This window comes from Dunckerocampus dactyliophorus, chromosome 14, assembly GCF_027744805.1.
Source record: "Dunckerocampus dactyliophorus isolate RoL2022-P2 chromosome 14, RoL_Ddac_1.1, whole genome shotgun sequence".
NCBI classification, from domain to species: domain Eukaryota; kingdom Metazoa; phylum Chordata; class Actinopteri; order Syngnathiformes; family Syngnathidae; genus Dunckerocampus; species Dunckerocampus dactyliophorus.
The window spans coordinates 14,653,433-14,668,392 of record NC_072832.1 but is presented as its reverse complement, the minus strand read 5'-3'; the positions used below and the strand labels follow the sequence as shown (position 1 = coordinate 14,668,392).

Sequence of the window (14,960 nt, the reverse complement as noted above, 5' to 3'; positions counted from 1 at the left end):
ACCCATCTATCTGTCCACCTGACACATTTTTATTTATTCTAGTGCTATTCAAAACAACCTGCGAAAAGGCCGCAGTAACTTCCCCTTGCCTTGCCTTGTTAAATCGACATATGTTATAGTTCTTTATTACTGTTTTACAAAGCATTTGTAAGAATTTCTACTATAGGGATGTCCTCATCAGCATTTTTGGCCTACAATCTTGATCCCGGCTGAGTCCCGATCTGATACTGAGTCCCAATCTTATTTTAGAGCATGGGACTGAAAATAATTTAGCAAGTAACCAAAGTAAATACAATAACACATTTTCATGAAGCTTATTTAATTAATTACATTTAAAATTTGCTAGTATTGTTGTAAATCAACAATGTAAAAGATGATACTTTCCGACCTGCTGCAAAAACAAAGCATTTTACGGCAGCTGTCGTTAAGATCGGGTGGGCTCATCCTCTGGTCTTCAATCAATAAAAAGGCAAATATCAGCCCGTCGCTAATTTCATTTATTCCGAAGCAATAAATAAACCTGGGTTGTGAGGTAACATTGATTGCGTGCCAGAAAATTGCTTCATCAGCACTAAACTTAATAAAACATTGTTATTGTAACGTTTGAAAGGCATGCACGGCCTCTGGTCACTACTAGCAAAGGGAAGCGCTTGCAGGACTAAGAAGAAATATTGGATGAATACATGTTCGGTTGTTGGGACAACAGTATTGGCAGAAACCTGAATTGTAATACAGGATATACAAGTATGCACATCTCAAATGCTAATGGAGTAATTAAGTCAAGGCTGCAGAAATGCTCAACATTTCTACAGTATAACAACAAAATACATACTTCATTTCAACAGATTATACAGTGCACAGAAACATCCACACTAATTCAACAAAGAGCCTGACAATGCATCAAAAGGCACAGAAGCCCAAATGGATGTGTGAGTTGATATATAGCACTGTAGTCATTCTCCACTGAATGACGTCAGCACATTCAGTAAACGTTCAGTAAAAGGAAACACAACCTGAATATGCTGAAAGTTTATTGCAAACTAAATTCTTGCTCTACAGTAAATATTTTCCTCCTTTTTTTTTTTTTTTTTTTACTTTCTCAGAAATGAGTTCTGTGAGATATTTTGGATTTTACCATGCACAACAGCAACAAGAGAAAATGAGCAAGTTCTTTCATGCGTAACCTCCAAGCTGACCATGCACCACAACACAGTGCTTTTGAGGCTATTTGCTGGACAGGTGCAGAACAGAATATGCATGACTTCAAACATGCTGCACAGATAAACAACAATCTGTTTTTCGTGTTGTTTGATCAAGGAACTACTGCATGAGTACATTTAGCCTGAAACAAACCCCACATACTGTTTTTGAATATTAATAAATAAAATTGATTTAAAGGTCTTGCGGATCATCAATCTGTGTTCTGTTAAAATTGAGACAAGCATTAATTTTCTTTTTGTTCAGCGGTGGCTTTCATCTTGGAACTCTGCCATGCAGGTCGCTTTTGCCCAGTGTCTTTCTTATGGTGGAGTCATGAACACTGACCATAACTGAGGCAAGTGAGGCCTGCAGTTCTTTGGATATTGTTGTGGGGTCTTTTGTGACCTCTTGGATGAGTCGTCGCTGAGCTCTTGGGGTAATTTTGGTTGACCGGCCACTCCTGGTTCACCACTGTTCCATGTTTTCGCCATATGTGGATAATGGCTGTCACTGTGGTTTGCCGAGTACCAAAGCTTTGGCTTTATAACACTTTCTAGACTGACAGAGCTCAATGAATCTCATTCAAATTATGTCTTAACAGGAGGGGAAACCACTTTTTCACACAGGGCCATGTAGGTTTGGAATATTTTTCTCCCTTAATAACAAACAAACAAGCTGCATTTTGTGTTCACTTGTGTTGTCATTGACTAATATTTCAATTTGTTTGACGATCTGAAACATTTAAGTGTGACAAACATGCAAAAAAATAAGAAATCAGGAAGGGGGCAAACGCTTTTCCACACCACTGTATATGCATTTCAAATTGTTTTCTGCATGTCAAACTATAAATGCAAAAATATAAAAACGTGTTTTGTGTTAACATTTTTGGCTTTCTGGAAGGGATTAACATTAGTTCGTATTGGAAACATTTATTCAGTTAATGTCCGTTTCGGTTAGAGTCAGACCTTCTGGAACAAATTAATGACCCTAACCAAGGGTCCTCTGTATTCATTCATGGTTTTTGGATATTTTGTAATAAAAGTTCTGTTGCATGCACAGCACAAACCTAACCATAATTTTGCTAACTAATCTGAGTAGTTTATAATGTTATAAATGCACTGCCAAATAATAAAATCTGTCAATCAAAACTGAGCATTATTATCTATGCTCTGACTATGTGCTGGATCTTATTTGATTTGTCCAGGTGTACCTGATGTGGTGTGTATGTACATTTATCTGAAAATGCCACACTTAGCATGTATTACCTCTGTAATATACACTCCACTAAACCTACCTTGACGTGAATATTAAAAATGCAGTCCACTAAATCAATATTGTATGAGAGCAGTGGCCTTTTGGAGTCATGGTAGTCCTGGCTACATTAAAGCATGACACAGAGCGTATAGCAGCGCATCAACACAAGGTCAGACAGCGCAATTAACTGTAGAACAGCAAGGGAGAATCTGCACACTTGCGTCACATACAACATGTATTTTATGCATCTCATCACTCAGGGGACAGCATGACTGCAATTAAATCGTAATGATCTGCTTGGAGCCTACCTGAACGACCGCTGGGCCATATGATCGAACACACACCACACCGGCACTGAAAATGCATTTTTAATTGGTGACAAGACAAATTCAGTAAGCAAAGATCCAATTCGGATTTTCAAGAAAAATCTAATTCAAGCACTGATTCAATCCCTTTTAAGAGCAATATTTATATATATCGTGCATTTACAATAACATACTGTTCACACGCAAAATCCGAAAGGTTTGACAAAAAGTACAAAACCCACGGTAAGTTTTGTCATAGGAAATAATGTAAATCCAATTAAAACATTCTAGACACCCAAAAATATTAACAAAAACACATCATGCTATTTTGCAGAAAACAATGCAATGTTCGGCTTTGTTTGTGCTTTGTTCAGCACTGCATTTTGATATAGTACAGGGCAAACGGACTAGTTTGTTACCGTACGTGCAAAACTGTACAGACTCTGTACGAAAACCGAGGCAAATTATGGTAAAAATTTTCCATTAAATCCAAATCATGGGCTTGTGGAAAACGATGTGACTGCATTTTATGTATTGATGGATGGATGTACACTTCTGTGTAGGACATTAATTAAAGGAACAAACTTGTACTTTGTGCTAGGGATGCTCCGATCAGGTTTTTATGCGGCCGATACCGATCATCCGTGAGTAAAATCGGCCGATACCGATCATTTTGTATTTCTGAATACATTTCTTTGCAGTGTTCTCACATTATTAACTGAAAATCTGTCTGAAAAGCAGGCTTGGGTGCCTCATGTGGTCGTGGGGGGCTTCCTGGTGCCCGCGGGCACCACGTTGGTGTCCCCTGGATGATATGAAAGGGCAACCAAAAAATTTGGACGAAAACATATTTTACTTACATTTTCAAAATGGATGAGGCACCTTCTTTAAGGATACTTTGGATGCAAGAGCAGCTTGATGGCGCTCCAGCAGCAGTGGCGGAGCCAGACATTTTTTATTGGGGTGGCCAAGGTGAGACCATTACTCACATAGGGGTGGCAATAAGCTGATACCTGAAATGTCTAGATGGTCAGTGGGGTGGCCGGAGGAGTGACTAGGGGTGGCCATGGCCACCCCATAGCTCCGTCACTGTCCAGCAGGACCCAGGCGGTCAGCAGTTGGCGAGATATTTTTGTGGCATGTTTTGCAGGGTGCAAAACTTATATATCACTCTCACAACAACAGGAAGTTCCACACGGCAGACTTTCCCTTTGTGAAGGGAAAGTGGGCGGGAGACGGTCACTATAGGCTGGATTCTGCAATGGGGGCAGAGCTGATCGGCAAAGGTGATTAATAAGCAAGTTGTGCTTTTGCACAGGAAAATGTGGGCGGCATGGCTCAGGTAGTAGAGTGGTCATCTCCCTACCCGAAGGTTGCGGGTTCAATCCTGCGTCCTCCCGTGATCATGTCGAAGTATCTTTGGGGAAGATACTGAACCCCCAGTTGCTGCGTTGCCTGCTGCTGCGTCATCAGTACGTAAATGTGCTGACAGTGTCCTGCCTTCTTGCATAAACTGTAGAAAATCTAAGCTTTCACTGGTCAGTCTACATGTCAGTCATGGCACACGGAACCTCTGATTTCCTCACTTGCTACTTTATTTTTGCATTTTGGTCTTGCTTTTGGTAAAGCCCTCATTGCATTAAAGATGATGATGCAGCAGCTGAAAGTCACAGCTATACATTTTCATATTTGTAAAATACCAAAAGAAAGCAACTTACCTGCAAGTAAAGTTTGATCCTTCGCCTTCAGTGCATGTAGCGCCATTAGAACAAAAACGTCCGACTTCTTCGCAAACGTCAATGTCATACTCGCAGGCTTTTCCCGTGTAACCATCCTGACAGAGGCAGGAGTATTTACCTATGTGATCCATACATGAGCCTCCGTTCAAACAGGGATCAGAAGCACAGTCCTGCAAGTAAAAATACATCATTTATAAATAGTAACAGTTTACAACAAAAATACAAACCTTTAGCATGTAAGACACTCAGGCCCCCCCTACAGTTGTGAAGTGTAATTTACTTTTAGACACGGTGATAAGCAGAAATGGAAACTGCACGCAACAATCTTATCGCCAATGGTAGCGCTAACACAACACGAAAGGTGTCCAGGCTGGTCCACCACTATTATTAAAGACCACTAAGAGCCAGTTAGAATAGATTAAACTGAAAGTTCAAAGAGACCTTATAAGCAACTCAATGCCTTATCTCTGGAGTCCAGCAGAAGCTGTGTTGTGTTTAAATCAATTAGGCATTAGACTGAGCCATTTACTTTAATCAGGTATTTGTACAACATTCGCATGATCGCGGCGCTTCAATTCCGTTATCTTGTTGGAGAGTCGATAAAGTTAGTGACACCAGAGACCACACAAAGACTGCAAAGTTGCTCTTAACATCCAGCAGGTTTTAATCATCGAGCTCTACTCACATCAATGTTTGTTTCACATGCGATGCCACTCCATCCCGCTTCACAAAGACACCAGTAGGAAGAGATTCCATCATGACAGCTAAGGTGTCCCGAAAAGAGAGGCAGCAAAATTGATGAACTGATGAGAGTTGAGATTAAATAGGATGTTTTTTTTTTCCACATTTGCAGTTTTCCCTTTATCAGTTAACCTGGCAACCCCGAATTGATCAGGGAATGGCGTGGAGAGACATTAAATCAAATTAATTCCATCCCAGTTCTCTAGAATCTGCAGCATTTCCGATTTAAAAGGGACATAGATGAATACCTACCTCCCGTGAAAACAGGGCGCTGACAAGCATTCATCAATGTTGCGCTCACAGCTGGGGCCAAAAAAGCCGCTGGGGCACACGCAGCCGTATCGATCCCCTTCGTCAATACATCTCCCACCATTTTGGCACGGCTTTGAAACGCACTCATCAATGTTAACTTCACACCGTGCCCCTAGGAAATGAAGCGTAATCTGTAAAACAGTGCAGCTCAACAAGAGAGGTGGTCATTTCATGTCTTTGTCATGCGCTGTGGGTCAGTATTTTATATAAAGTTTGAGACACCAGAGGACTTCAGCAGCTTGAAAAAACCAGATAATTATATACACTAGGTCCCCAACTTACGAACAGCCGACATGCAAACTTTCGGAGATACAAACACAAGCCGACTGGCCTATTTTTTCATGTATTTTGCCTTTTAGTACTGTAACTCCATTATTTATACTGCTACATGGTTGACCAGTAGAGGGCACTGTGACACTGCTAATGGGACCAACGAGTACAGGAAGCCGTGGGCAGAGAAAGCTAAATGGAAAGCTAAATTGTAGCTGTATGATACAACCCGGACAGAGCGTGTGATTAAAGTTTATGAAGAGTTAATAGGCCTGCTAAATTCTACACCACGCACAGAACACTACCTCTTTTAGAAGAGTCTAACGACGAATTGTCCTTTTTTTCAATAACTCCTCCTCCAACTCCTCCACAACGACGTATGCTCGACCACTCCTCTTCAAAGGTAAATAACATTTATCATTACGTATTATTATATCACTTTTATTATTGTTTTTTTCATTAATTATCCTCGTTTAATATTACTACTGCATCCAAACTCATATTTACATACATACACATATACTGTATATGTATACATGTACATGTAGTACCTATATCATTGGTAATATTACCTTTTCCCCTACTTAAGAACAATTCGACTTAAGAACGGTCATCTGGAACCAATTGTGTTCTTTGGTTGGAGACTTAGTGTATACTAAAAATATATATAACCTAACATCGGCTATGTATAAAGCATACATTTTAGTTACAATGGTAAGAGATTAGAAGCCTCCTGAAAATAGGCTGCAGAAAATCAGACTGTTGTGGTTTTTGGTTTGATTGTGTGACTTGGATTTCCACACAGACCAGGGACCTCATCTTTAAAAATGTGTGTCGAAATCTGACTAAAAGTCTCCATATGCCAGAAACCCAGAAACGTTGAATCTTGTGTTATTAATAAATATGTGGACGGACTACTCCCAGCATTGCTGGTGTATTCAGCCATCTTGGATCACACACCGAGCACCAAATCTTGTGATACTTAGTTGACACAATACTACAGTATCCTTTGAGGCTCATGTATTTGGCAAACTCAAATGGGAATGTAACACAAACTGGACCGTTTACCCGCGTATCATTCAGCAGACTTGAGTGCCCAAACATCGGTGAGTCAGTCTTGTGTGTTATTAATACACTACTGGAGTCCAACTATGTTCGTGACACATCATTATTACAAACGTACAACTTTATTGATGTTAGCCTGCTCTCAACTCCCACCCGGAAGTCAACGTCCCCCAGCTCCCATCTGATGTCATCACGAGTTGACTCTGTAGTTCTTTGCTAGCTAACACAGTGACGCCAGATGTCTCTGCTTTTTCCTATTGATCATGGCTGCTAAATAACCTGGCATGGAGCCAAACAAAGTTTCGAATGTCATGACTTTGATAAAGAAGGTGAGAAACACTATTTAATTCAAGATATGACTTGTAGTAAAGTACGAAGGTGTTGTCTGTGTGGCTCTCTCCTACTCTCCTCCGTCACGGCTGCCTCAATGCTATCTTTGTCAACAAGAGTCTTCAATCAGGGTAAACATATCATTTATCCAGTTCGGTCCTCATTTATATGCATTTCAAATTGTTTTCTGCCGCATTTTTGAGTGTCTGTAATTGGATGGATTTAAATTATTGAACAATTCCGTTTTAGACGGACCCTTTTGAACGGATTAATAACAAAAATTGGGGTTCCACTGCCTTGAAAACATGTTTTTTTTAAGTAGTTACATTTTTTCTTTGATTTTTTTTCTTTAAAAAACCTTGAAAACGAGGTGTCATCTTATATTTAGGGTTGCTCTATATTGGACAACATGCAATACGGTAGTTTTTTTAAAGTCGGGCTATTCTTAAATAAAGTTATACTGTATATGTGAAAGCAGGGCATGTTGAGTTGAGTGGGGGAGGCCCCAGGCATTTGTGTTCTTCTCTGCGTGTGCTTAAAGATTCTACGGACAGTCACTGGATAAAGAGAGAAGAGTAGAGCGGGAGAACTTGAAATTCTCTTCAAGCAGAGGTCATATACTGTAAATCATGCATTATAATTCAGTCAAGAGACAATCACCATAGCACACTTCAAATGCTTCTTAACCCAAGCATCCCAAGTAGTATATATGCTGCACCCCAATGGACATTCTGTAAATTTGTCAAGAGTACTGCTAAAGTTCAAACCAAATATATAGTGGTTGAAAGAGAATTTGAAAAAAAAAAAGTTCTAGATACCAGCTGTATTGATGTTCTACTGACATTTTCAAAAGAAGATCGCCCGACAAAGAGAAAAGTTTGAGGTCAAAGAAAAATGTCCCGACTGGTTGGAACAGACAAGCAACAGTAACTAAAATAGACACTTCTCCGAAGGAACAACAAGTTGAACTTTGAAGAATATGCTCTGCAGCAGTAGGACATTCGACCTAGTGCCAGTCTCTCAGTTCATAACATGAAATTGAGGCTGCCATTCTTTCAGATTCCTCAAAAAAGTGACAATAGAAGATTGGAAAAAAGACTGCTTGGTTTGATGATTCTTCACTCCTGCTGCCACACTGGGATGGCGGGGTCAGCCTTTGGCACAGACAAAAACAATGTTGATCTATCCTGCTCTGTGGTGTTGTGGTGTGGGGATTTTTGTTATGGTCAAATTAAGATCTCCTCTAGCTCCCTGAAGAATGTAAGCATATCTAAAGACAAAAAGGTGTACAACCTCACCTTCCAGCAATAAAAATGTATAAACACATGTAGTACACTTAAGCAGAAGTCACAGATGTTTTTTTTTATGGAACTTTGGGGGGGGGGGAACAAAATCAATGCTGCAGCTTTATCCTTTAATGCTAATCATGGGTTATATACTGTGTGCCCTTGTCAAGCTCTGTAATGATTATCTGTTGAACTGTATGTCTCATTGATGCAGTAAACTGCTTTGTCAGGCAGATTCATTATTTTCAATAGATCTAAAGCATGCAGCTCACATTGCACTAATGGGCATCTGTTTTTAAACCATATCATGGCAATGTTTTCTTGTAATTCTTTGGTTGCTCTGAGTAGTTTTAACGAGTATTAACTAATACTAAAGACGTACAATACAGTCTATATCTGATTATTATTTTTTGTTGATATTGTCCACATTTATGCTCAGGTACATGCTACAAAATCACATGTGACAAATGTTTGCTTGTGATAATAATACATGTGTAATTTTATTCATGTTAACTGGACATCTTATGCAGTGAATTGTTGTGCATGTATTGTCTCAAAGTGCTCATGACACCAAAACACATGTTAGTGTTGTTATTTTTAACTTGAAAAATAATACTGGAGGGCATATTTCCTGTTAGGATGTGTGCTCGAATGTTGAAATTTTGAGCAACAGATCTGCTCCTTGCCTCAAATCAAGTCTCCTTTCCACTTTTTTTTCCTGTCCGAGTCGCTCGGTCGCTAATGTCTGGCTGAGCCAAGCACTCCAAAAACTAGGGAACTCTCAAACCTAGACTCACTCGCCAACGCCGTCATGAGGGGGCCGACAAGTGGGCTCACGGGTTTAGTGAGTCGGGTAGGTGGACTTAGGTGGCGCATGTGCGAGTTTCTTGGGTGACGTAGACCCTGCATTGAGTGTTGACTCATACCATCAAAGGATTACCTTTCATAGGTAAGGGTGAAAAAAATATTTCTGATTGTATTTGGCCATTATAACATCATTTTACAAACAGAATTTGTTGACTTTGTGGCATAATACTGTGGATTCCCAGACAGCCTCCATTGTAGAACGGTGCTTTATTCAATTTGGTCCGTGTACTTGAATGTATTTAAGGGGCATCCAAACGCATCGCTGCAATGGGCCAACCATCTAAATGAGGTGTTTGCTTCGTGCGCATACAGTATATGTCTATGGGAGTCTCTGTGTGAGTTTTATTTTTATTTTTTGTGCATGGGCGTTGTGACACCCGACTCGAGTGAATCAAGTATTCGATTCACTTTAGTGACTCATAAAAACTTGTCAGTAAAAGTCTACAGTAAAATGAATCAAGTTTATCATCACCACTACCCACGACTGCATTGTTTCTACATTGTTGTGTGCATTTTTTTTTTTAAATTGATTTTCTGTTGTTGTTAGATATTTTTTGATATTATGCCCACTCATTCTGTGGCAGGCTTTTGCATAAACATTCGAGCAGACAAAAGTAAGCCGCTTCACATTCAGCAGATGGCATTGTTTGTGTCAGATTCTTCAGGATTGTATGTCCGCACATTTTGATGACAGATGTTTTTGATACCAGGTCTCAGATGAAGGAAAGTTTGGGACTGGATGTGTATTGCCGGAAGGTGCTTCTACCATCAGCTGTCCCAACTAGCGTTCTTGCAAGACCGGGGGGGAAACAAGCATTGACGCAGATGGAAATAAACAGTCAGACCAGAAGACGTGCCAAGTTGGCTTTGAGTAAATCCACATTTTGTGCACTAAATATATTCTATGGTCCATCCATCCATCCATTTTCCTCCACTTATCCAAGTCCGGGTCACGGGGCAGCAGTCTCAGTAGGGAAGCCCACACTTCCCGGTCCCCGGCCACCTCCTCCAGCTCTACCGGGAGGACACCAAGGTGTTCCCAGGCCAGCTGTGAGACATAATCCCTGCAGCATGTCCTAGGTCTGCCCTAGGGCCTTCTCCCAGCTGGGCCTGGCTGGAACAGCTCACCAGGGAGGCGTCGGGACTAGATGCCCGAGCCACCTCAACTGGCCGAGTTTTTGCGTCGACCACCGTCGAAGCCGCGCGCCGGTTGGCCTACCGGTGCCTGTGAGCCTGCGAGCCGCTCCCCCAGGCCTGGCACAAGGGTGAGGTCCCTCCTCTTGTGTTTATTCATAAGGTCTTCTGAATCACCCTTGGTCTGACCCGTCACCTAGGACCTATTTGCCTTGGGAGACCATACCAGGGGCATATAACCCCAGACAACATAGCTCCTAGGATCACTGGGGCACTCAAACCCCTCCACCACGAGTATTCTATCATTCTTAGAATAATCATAATATCGGTTTTCATGCCAAATTTCTAGGCTAGCCAAACAGTGACCACTGCAGTGCTCACTCGTCTTGTATCTTCCAGTGGATCTGTCAGTGTCAAGTAAGTACATTCACGTTTTTTCTACTAGATATATTCTACGAATCTTAGAATAACCAACATACAACACACCCGTTGTGGGCGATTTTTCAACGTGTGTTAGACACAATATCAGTGAATGTTGTTATTGTGTTAGTATTCACTTTGCTGCGTGTCAGCAGCTGTGTTCTGATGAGTCTGTTTGCCAAATAGCGTCCTCTACGTGACATCACAGCCAAGATGGCAGCGGTACAGAAAACTTGCAGGTGAGGGAGTTTGATAATCGCTCCATTTCACTTCTTTTTTACAGTTGTTTACTGGCGGATGACAGGAGTGTGACTAACTTCATTCATTTTTCATTTTGTTATTGCTTTTTTCAAACATTTTTTGATGACATGAGCACTTTAATGCATAATGTAAACCATTGTTTATATTTTCCATATGCAAAACAATTTGGTAGAGTGTTGAATAAGAATAAAATATAACATCTTTATGGGATTATGCCCATAAAAAAATGATCTAACAGTTGTCTTTAAAAACGATTAAAATGACATGATCAAAGTCACGCTATTCCCTAGAATTGCAATGAATGATATCATGCTTCTGTTGCCTCTTCTCTTAACCTCAAATTCCCTTTATGCTCACTAACGCACTGTGAAAAAAAATGCCTTGAATGTTTCTTATGGAAAAAAGGATTTGCTGGAAGCCAAATCATTAACTTTCATGAATCAGTTTGACACCTCATTAGTTATCATACGGAGAAACATCCTTTAGTTCCTTGCCAGCATTAACTTTAATCATCCGGCTTCCACATAAACATTAGCAACTGAATCAAAGCATAGAACAGGGATTATGGGTAGCACTGGAAGTTTTAGAGCTCCAGTTTAAGTAAAATTTCCACTAGGGTAAACAATTAGTCTGATAAAATAAAATAAAAATAAATATATAAGGATAATACATTTGATCTAAAAGTAATTTATAGAATAATTTGGACATTTTCTGCAAAAAGGCTTGTAGTACAAACTTGGAGCACAAACTGTCATCATGTGTGACATCACAGCTTTTGGGTTTTTGTGTGTGTGTGTAATGCACTGATAGCAAAAAGTGAGGTGATAACCAGACAACCAGAGATTTCACTGATAGGAAAGGATTTGGCTACTTGGTAAGACTAATATGAAGTAACTTTACATTAATTTGGCTTTATTCAGTTTTGTAATACAGTGACGCAGCTTTTCTTTTACGCAAGCTGTTTAGCGCAAGCTGTTGCTATAATCACTAGGGTAGTAGAATATCGTATACATTACGGCTGCCTTTAATGGAAATTTCCTTTAACGGCACTCATTTTTTGATGCGTGATTAACGTTCGCACGTCCTGTTTGACCCTCGGCCCACACCGTAGTTTGAGGAAACGCAGCGGTGTGGCAGTTGATGTTGAGCCACGATGGTAAGTGATTGCTAAGCTTACTTTCAAAGCCCTGGCAGATGGTTGTCTCGACAAGACCAAAACTGTTTTTATCTACTGTCGCTGTGAGTTGAGTTGTCACGGAGTCCGTTGACTCTCAAATGCCTGAGAGAAGAGAGAAGGTACTGGAGCACTGCAGGTATTTGTTATTGCCATTTATACAGTGGTACCTTGGCACACTAATGAGTGTTTTTAGATGCGAGCCGTCCATTTTGTCTTGAGCTGAGCTGTTAAAAAAAACTGAATGTTTAATACACAAAAATTAGCATGAAAGAAATATTATTCAGTCTCATGTTCATACATTAAAAACTTTAAAATGTTCTTTCAAAAGTACACTTATAAATAAAAACTTCTATCTGCAATTTATTGCGATTAATTACGAGTTAACTATGGACAAAATGTGATTAATCGTGATCAAATATTTTTATGTATTTTAATTGACTATATACTGTATATGTGCATTATTAAGAAAATCGTGAAATTGCAGAATTTGTGATCTAGGATCTCATTACATTATGCATGTGCAGGTACTTATGTGAATGGCAAGTCTATATTTATAGTCTATATATATACCGTAAATTCCTATTGAGCACACCCAAATATAAGCCACACTCACCAAATTGAAAGAGATTTTTTTTTTTTTTGCATATATAGTTCACACTTGTCTATAAGTTGCAAGTGTTCACATTGTCCATCCATCCATCATCTATGCCGCTTCTTCTCATTAGGGTCGCAGGATATTTACACAGAAAGACACGCTGTAAACATTGCAATCCTACCTATACGCGGTGTTCCCAGCGTCACCCGTCAGCTCCGATGAGTGAGACGTGATGCACTTTTTTACCAGTTGAGTTCAACAACTGCCACCATGCAGAAGCTGTAGTAACTCTACATTTCCGCAAATTGACTTAAGATTTGTCAGATCAAAACACGGTCGCTGCATTAGACTTCAAAACGTATTATTAGCTCCCACTTCACGACTTCCTGAATCTGCACTCTAAGCATCATGGGAACTGCAGTTCTTTAGCCATAATTAGTCACATCGTTGTATAAGCTGAGTAAGTCAAGCGTGTGAAACAAGTAGCGGCTTTTAGTTTGGAATTTACGGTCCTGTTAAAACACTGTAATATATTAACACATGTTAAATAATTTTTAAAATATAGTGCTACAACAGCAAATGGGCAAGTCTAGTCTTCATTAAAGAGTGAGCAATGCTAAAATATGTATGATGGATACTTTTTCAATTGTAGTAGTATGCATGGGGGCAATGCAATCATTTTGTATTAAAAAAAAATGTTTTCCTCATGGCATTCATTATTTATGGATGCTGCCCATTAAAGTGCAACGGTTGATTAAAAAAAATGAGTGGCAAATTCAAGCACTGTGAAGGAAAGATCAGATAAAAGAAGGTGTCAAAATGACTCTCCTGCCAAAATCAAAACAAGCTCAGAAACGAAGCAGTTGTGGGTAATCCCGTTATTGGGAATTTGTGTGATATTTACATTTACACCAGACACAAATCTTTTTGAGACTTCCAGATATTAAATTGAGTAATTGGAAAATATCTTAATCCTTTGGTGTGCATCTCTAAGCTGCAACAGATGGAACAAGAATTTATTTGCCTCACCTCTTTTATAAGGAGAACAGACAAAATACACGGTGTAGTGTATCAAATTCACTCGCTACAGGATGAAAACGCATTATTTTCTTGTGTCTGACTGATCCAAGTTTTTATTCAGCCAAAAGCAGAACTTGCAGAGCAGCTTCCCATTTTATAGTTTTCGAAGGCAAAACAATCCTCAATGCGCAGGAAATCAATACAGGCAACGGAAAAAGAATTGCTGGAGGCAAGAAATTAAGAAATAAGTGTTAGACATGAAAAAAAAAATGTTTGTAATGTATTTCATAACATTCAGAAGGATGAAGCCCGGACTAACAGTAAAATTCAATAAAATGCCACAGGGTCATAAAATACATGGGGTTTCTTTTAGCATTTAAAAATGAAACAAAAGCGTGTTTCTTATAAAAATCAATATTAATATACTCGAGTCATGTGACTTAGACTGCAATCAATTTTGATGACTTTGGACTGGACTTGACAGTATGGTCAAAAACGTGCGACTTTGACATCAATGACTCGAGAGCTGACTCAGACGTTCGTCTGACCACTTGAAAATACTTGTGTTGAATAAAATGTGTCTCCATTCAAAGGACTCAGCTGACATGATCATTATTATGTCATTTCCAGCAAGGCAACATGTTTTCCCTTTGAATCTGCCTCACTGAATTCATCTATTGACGTCCAATCGGGTTTAAGAACAACAAAGAATGCGTGATTTAAATTTGTCATTTATTTGCGCTGACTAAATCCTGAAGGCCGTCAGCAAAATGTTAGCACTCTTTTTGTCTTGTCACACCGGTCTTATATTATTTTCAAAATAAAGCAATTCAAAATGCAGTCACTGTATTTGTCAAATTTAATAATTACATTGTTAAAATGTTTTTTTTTATTATTTTGGGAGACACTAAACCATGCTTATGACTGAAAATCAACCTGTCTTGTCTTGTCTTGACTTGAGACTTGCAAAACACTGACTTGCTC

At 39.6% G+C, this 14,960-nt stretch overlaps 1 protein-coding gene across 13 annotated transcripts in view; it reads right to left on the bottom strand.

Annotated features, from left to right (window-relative positions):
* eys (eyes shut homolog) overlaps positions 1-14,960 on the bottom strand; it is a 259,527-nt gene that overhangs the window by 111,784 nt on the left and 132,783 nt on the right. For 12 of the 13 annotated variants that reach the window (XM_054798574.1, XM_054798573.1, XM_054798572.1 and 9 more), the window contains 3 exons: positions 5,492-5,663; positions 5,184-5,262; positions 4,478-4,668 (listed from right to left, as the gene is read on the bottom strand). In XM_054798574.1, the coding sequence (XP_054654549.1) occupies positions 4,478-4,668; positions 5,184-5,262; positions 5,492-5,663 (442 nt within the window). The remainder of the gene's footprint in view (positions 1-4,477; positions 4,669-5,183; positions 5,263-5,491; positions 5,664-14,960) is intronic. The other variant, XM_054798579.1, reaches the window with a different exon arrangement.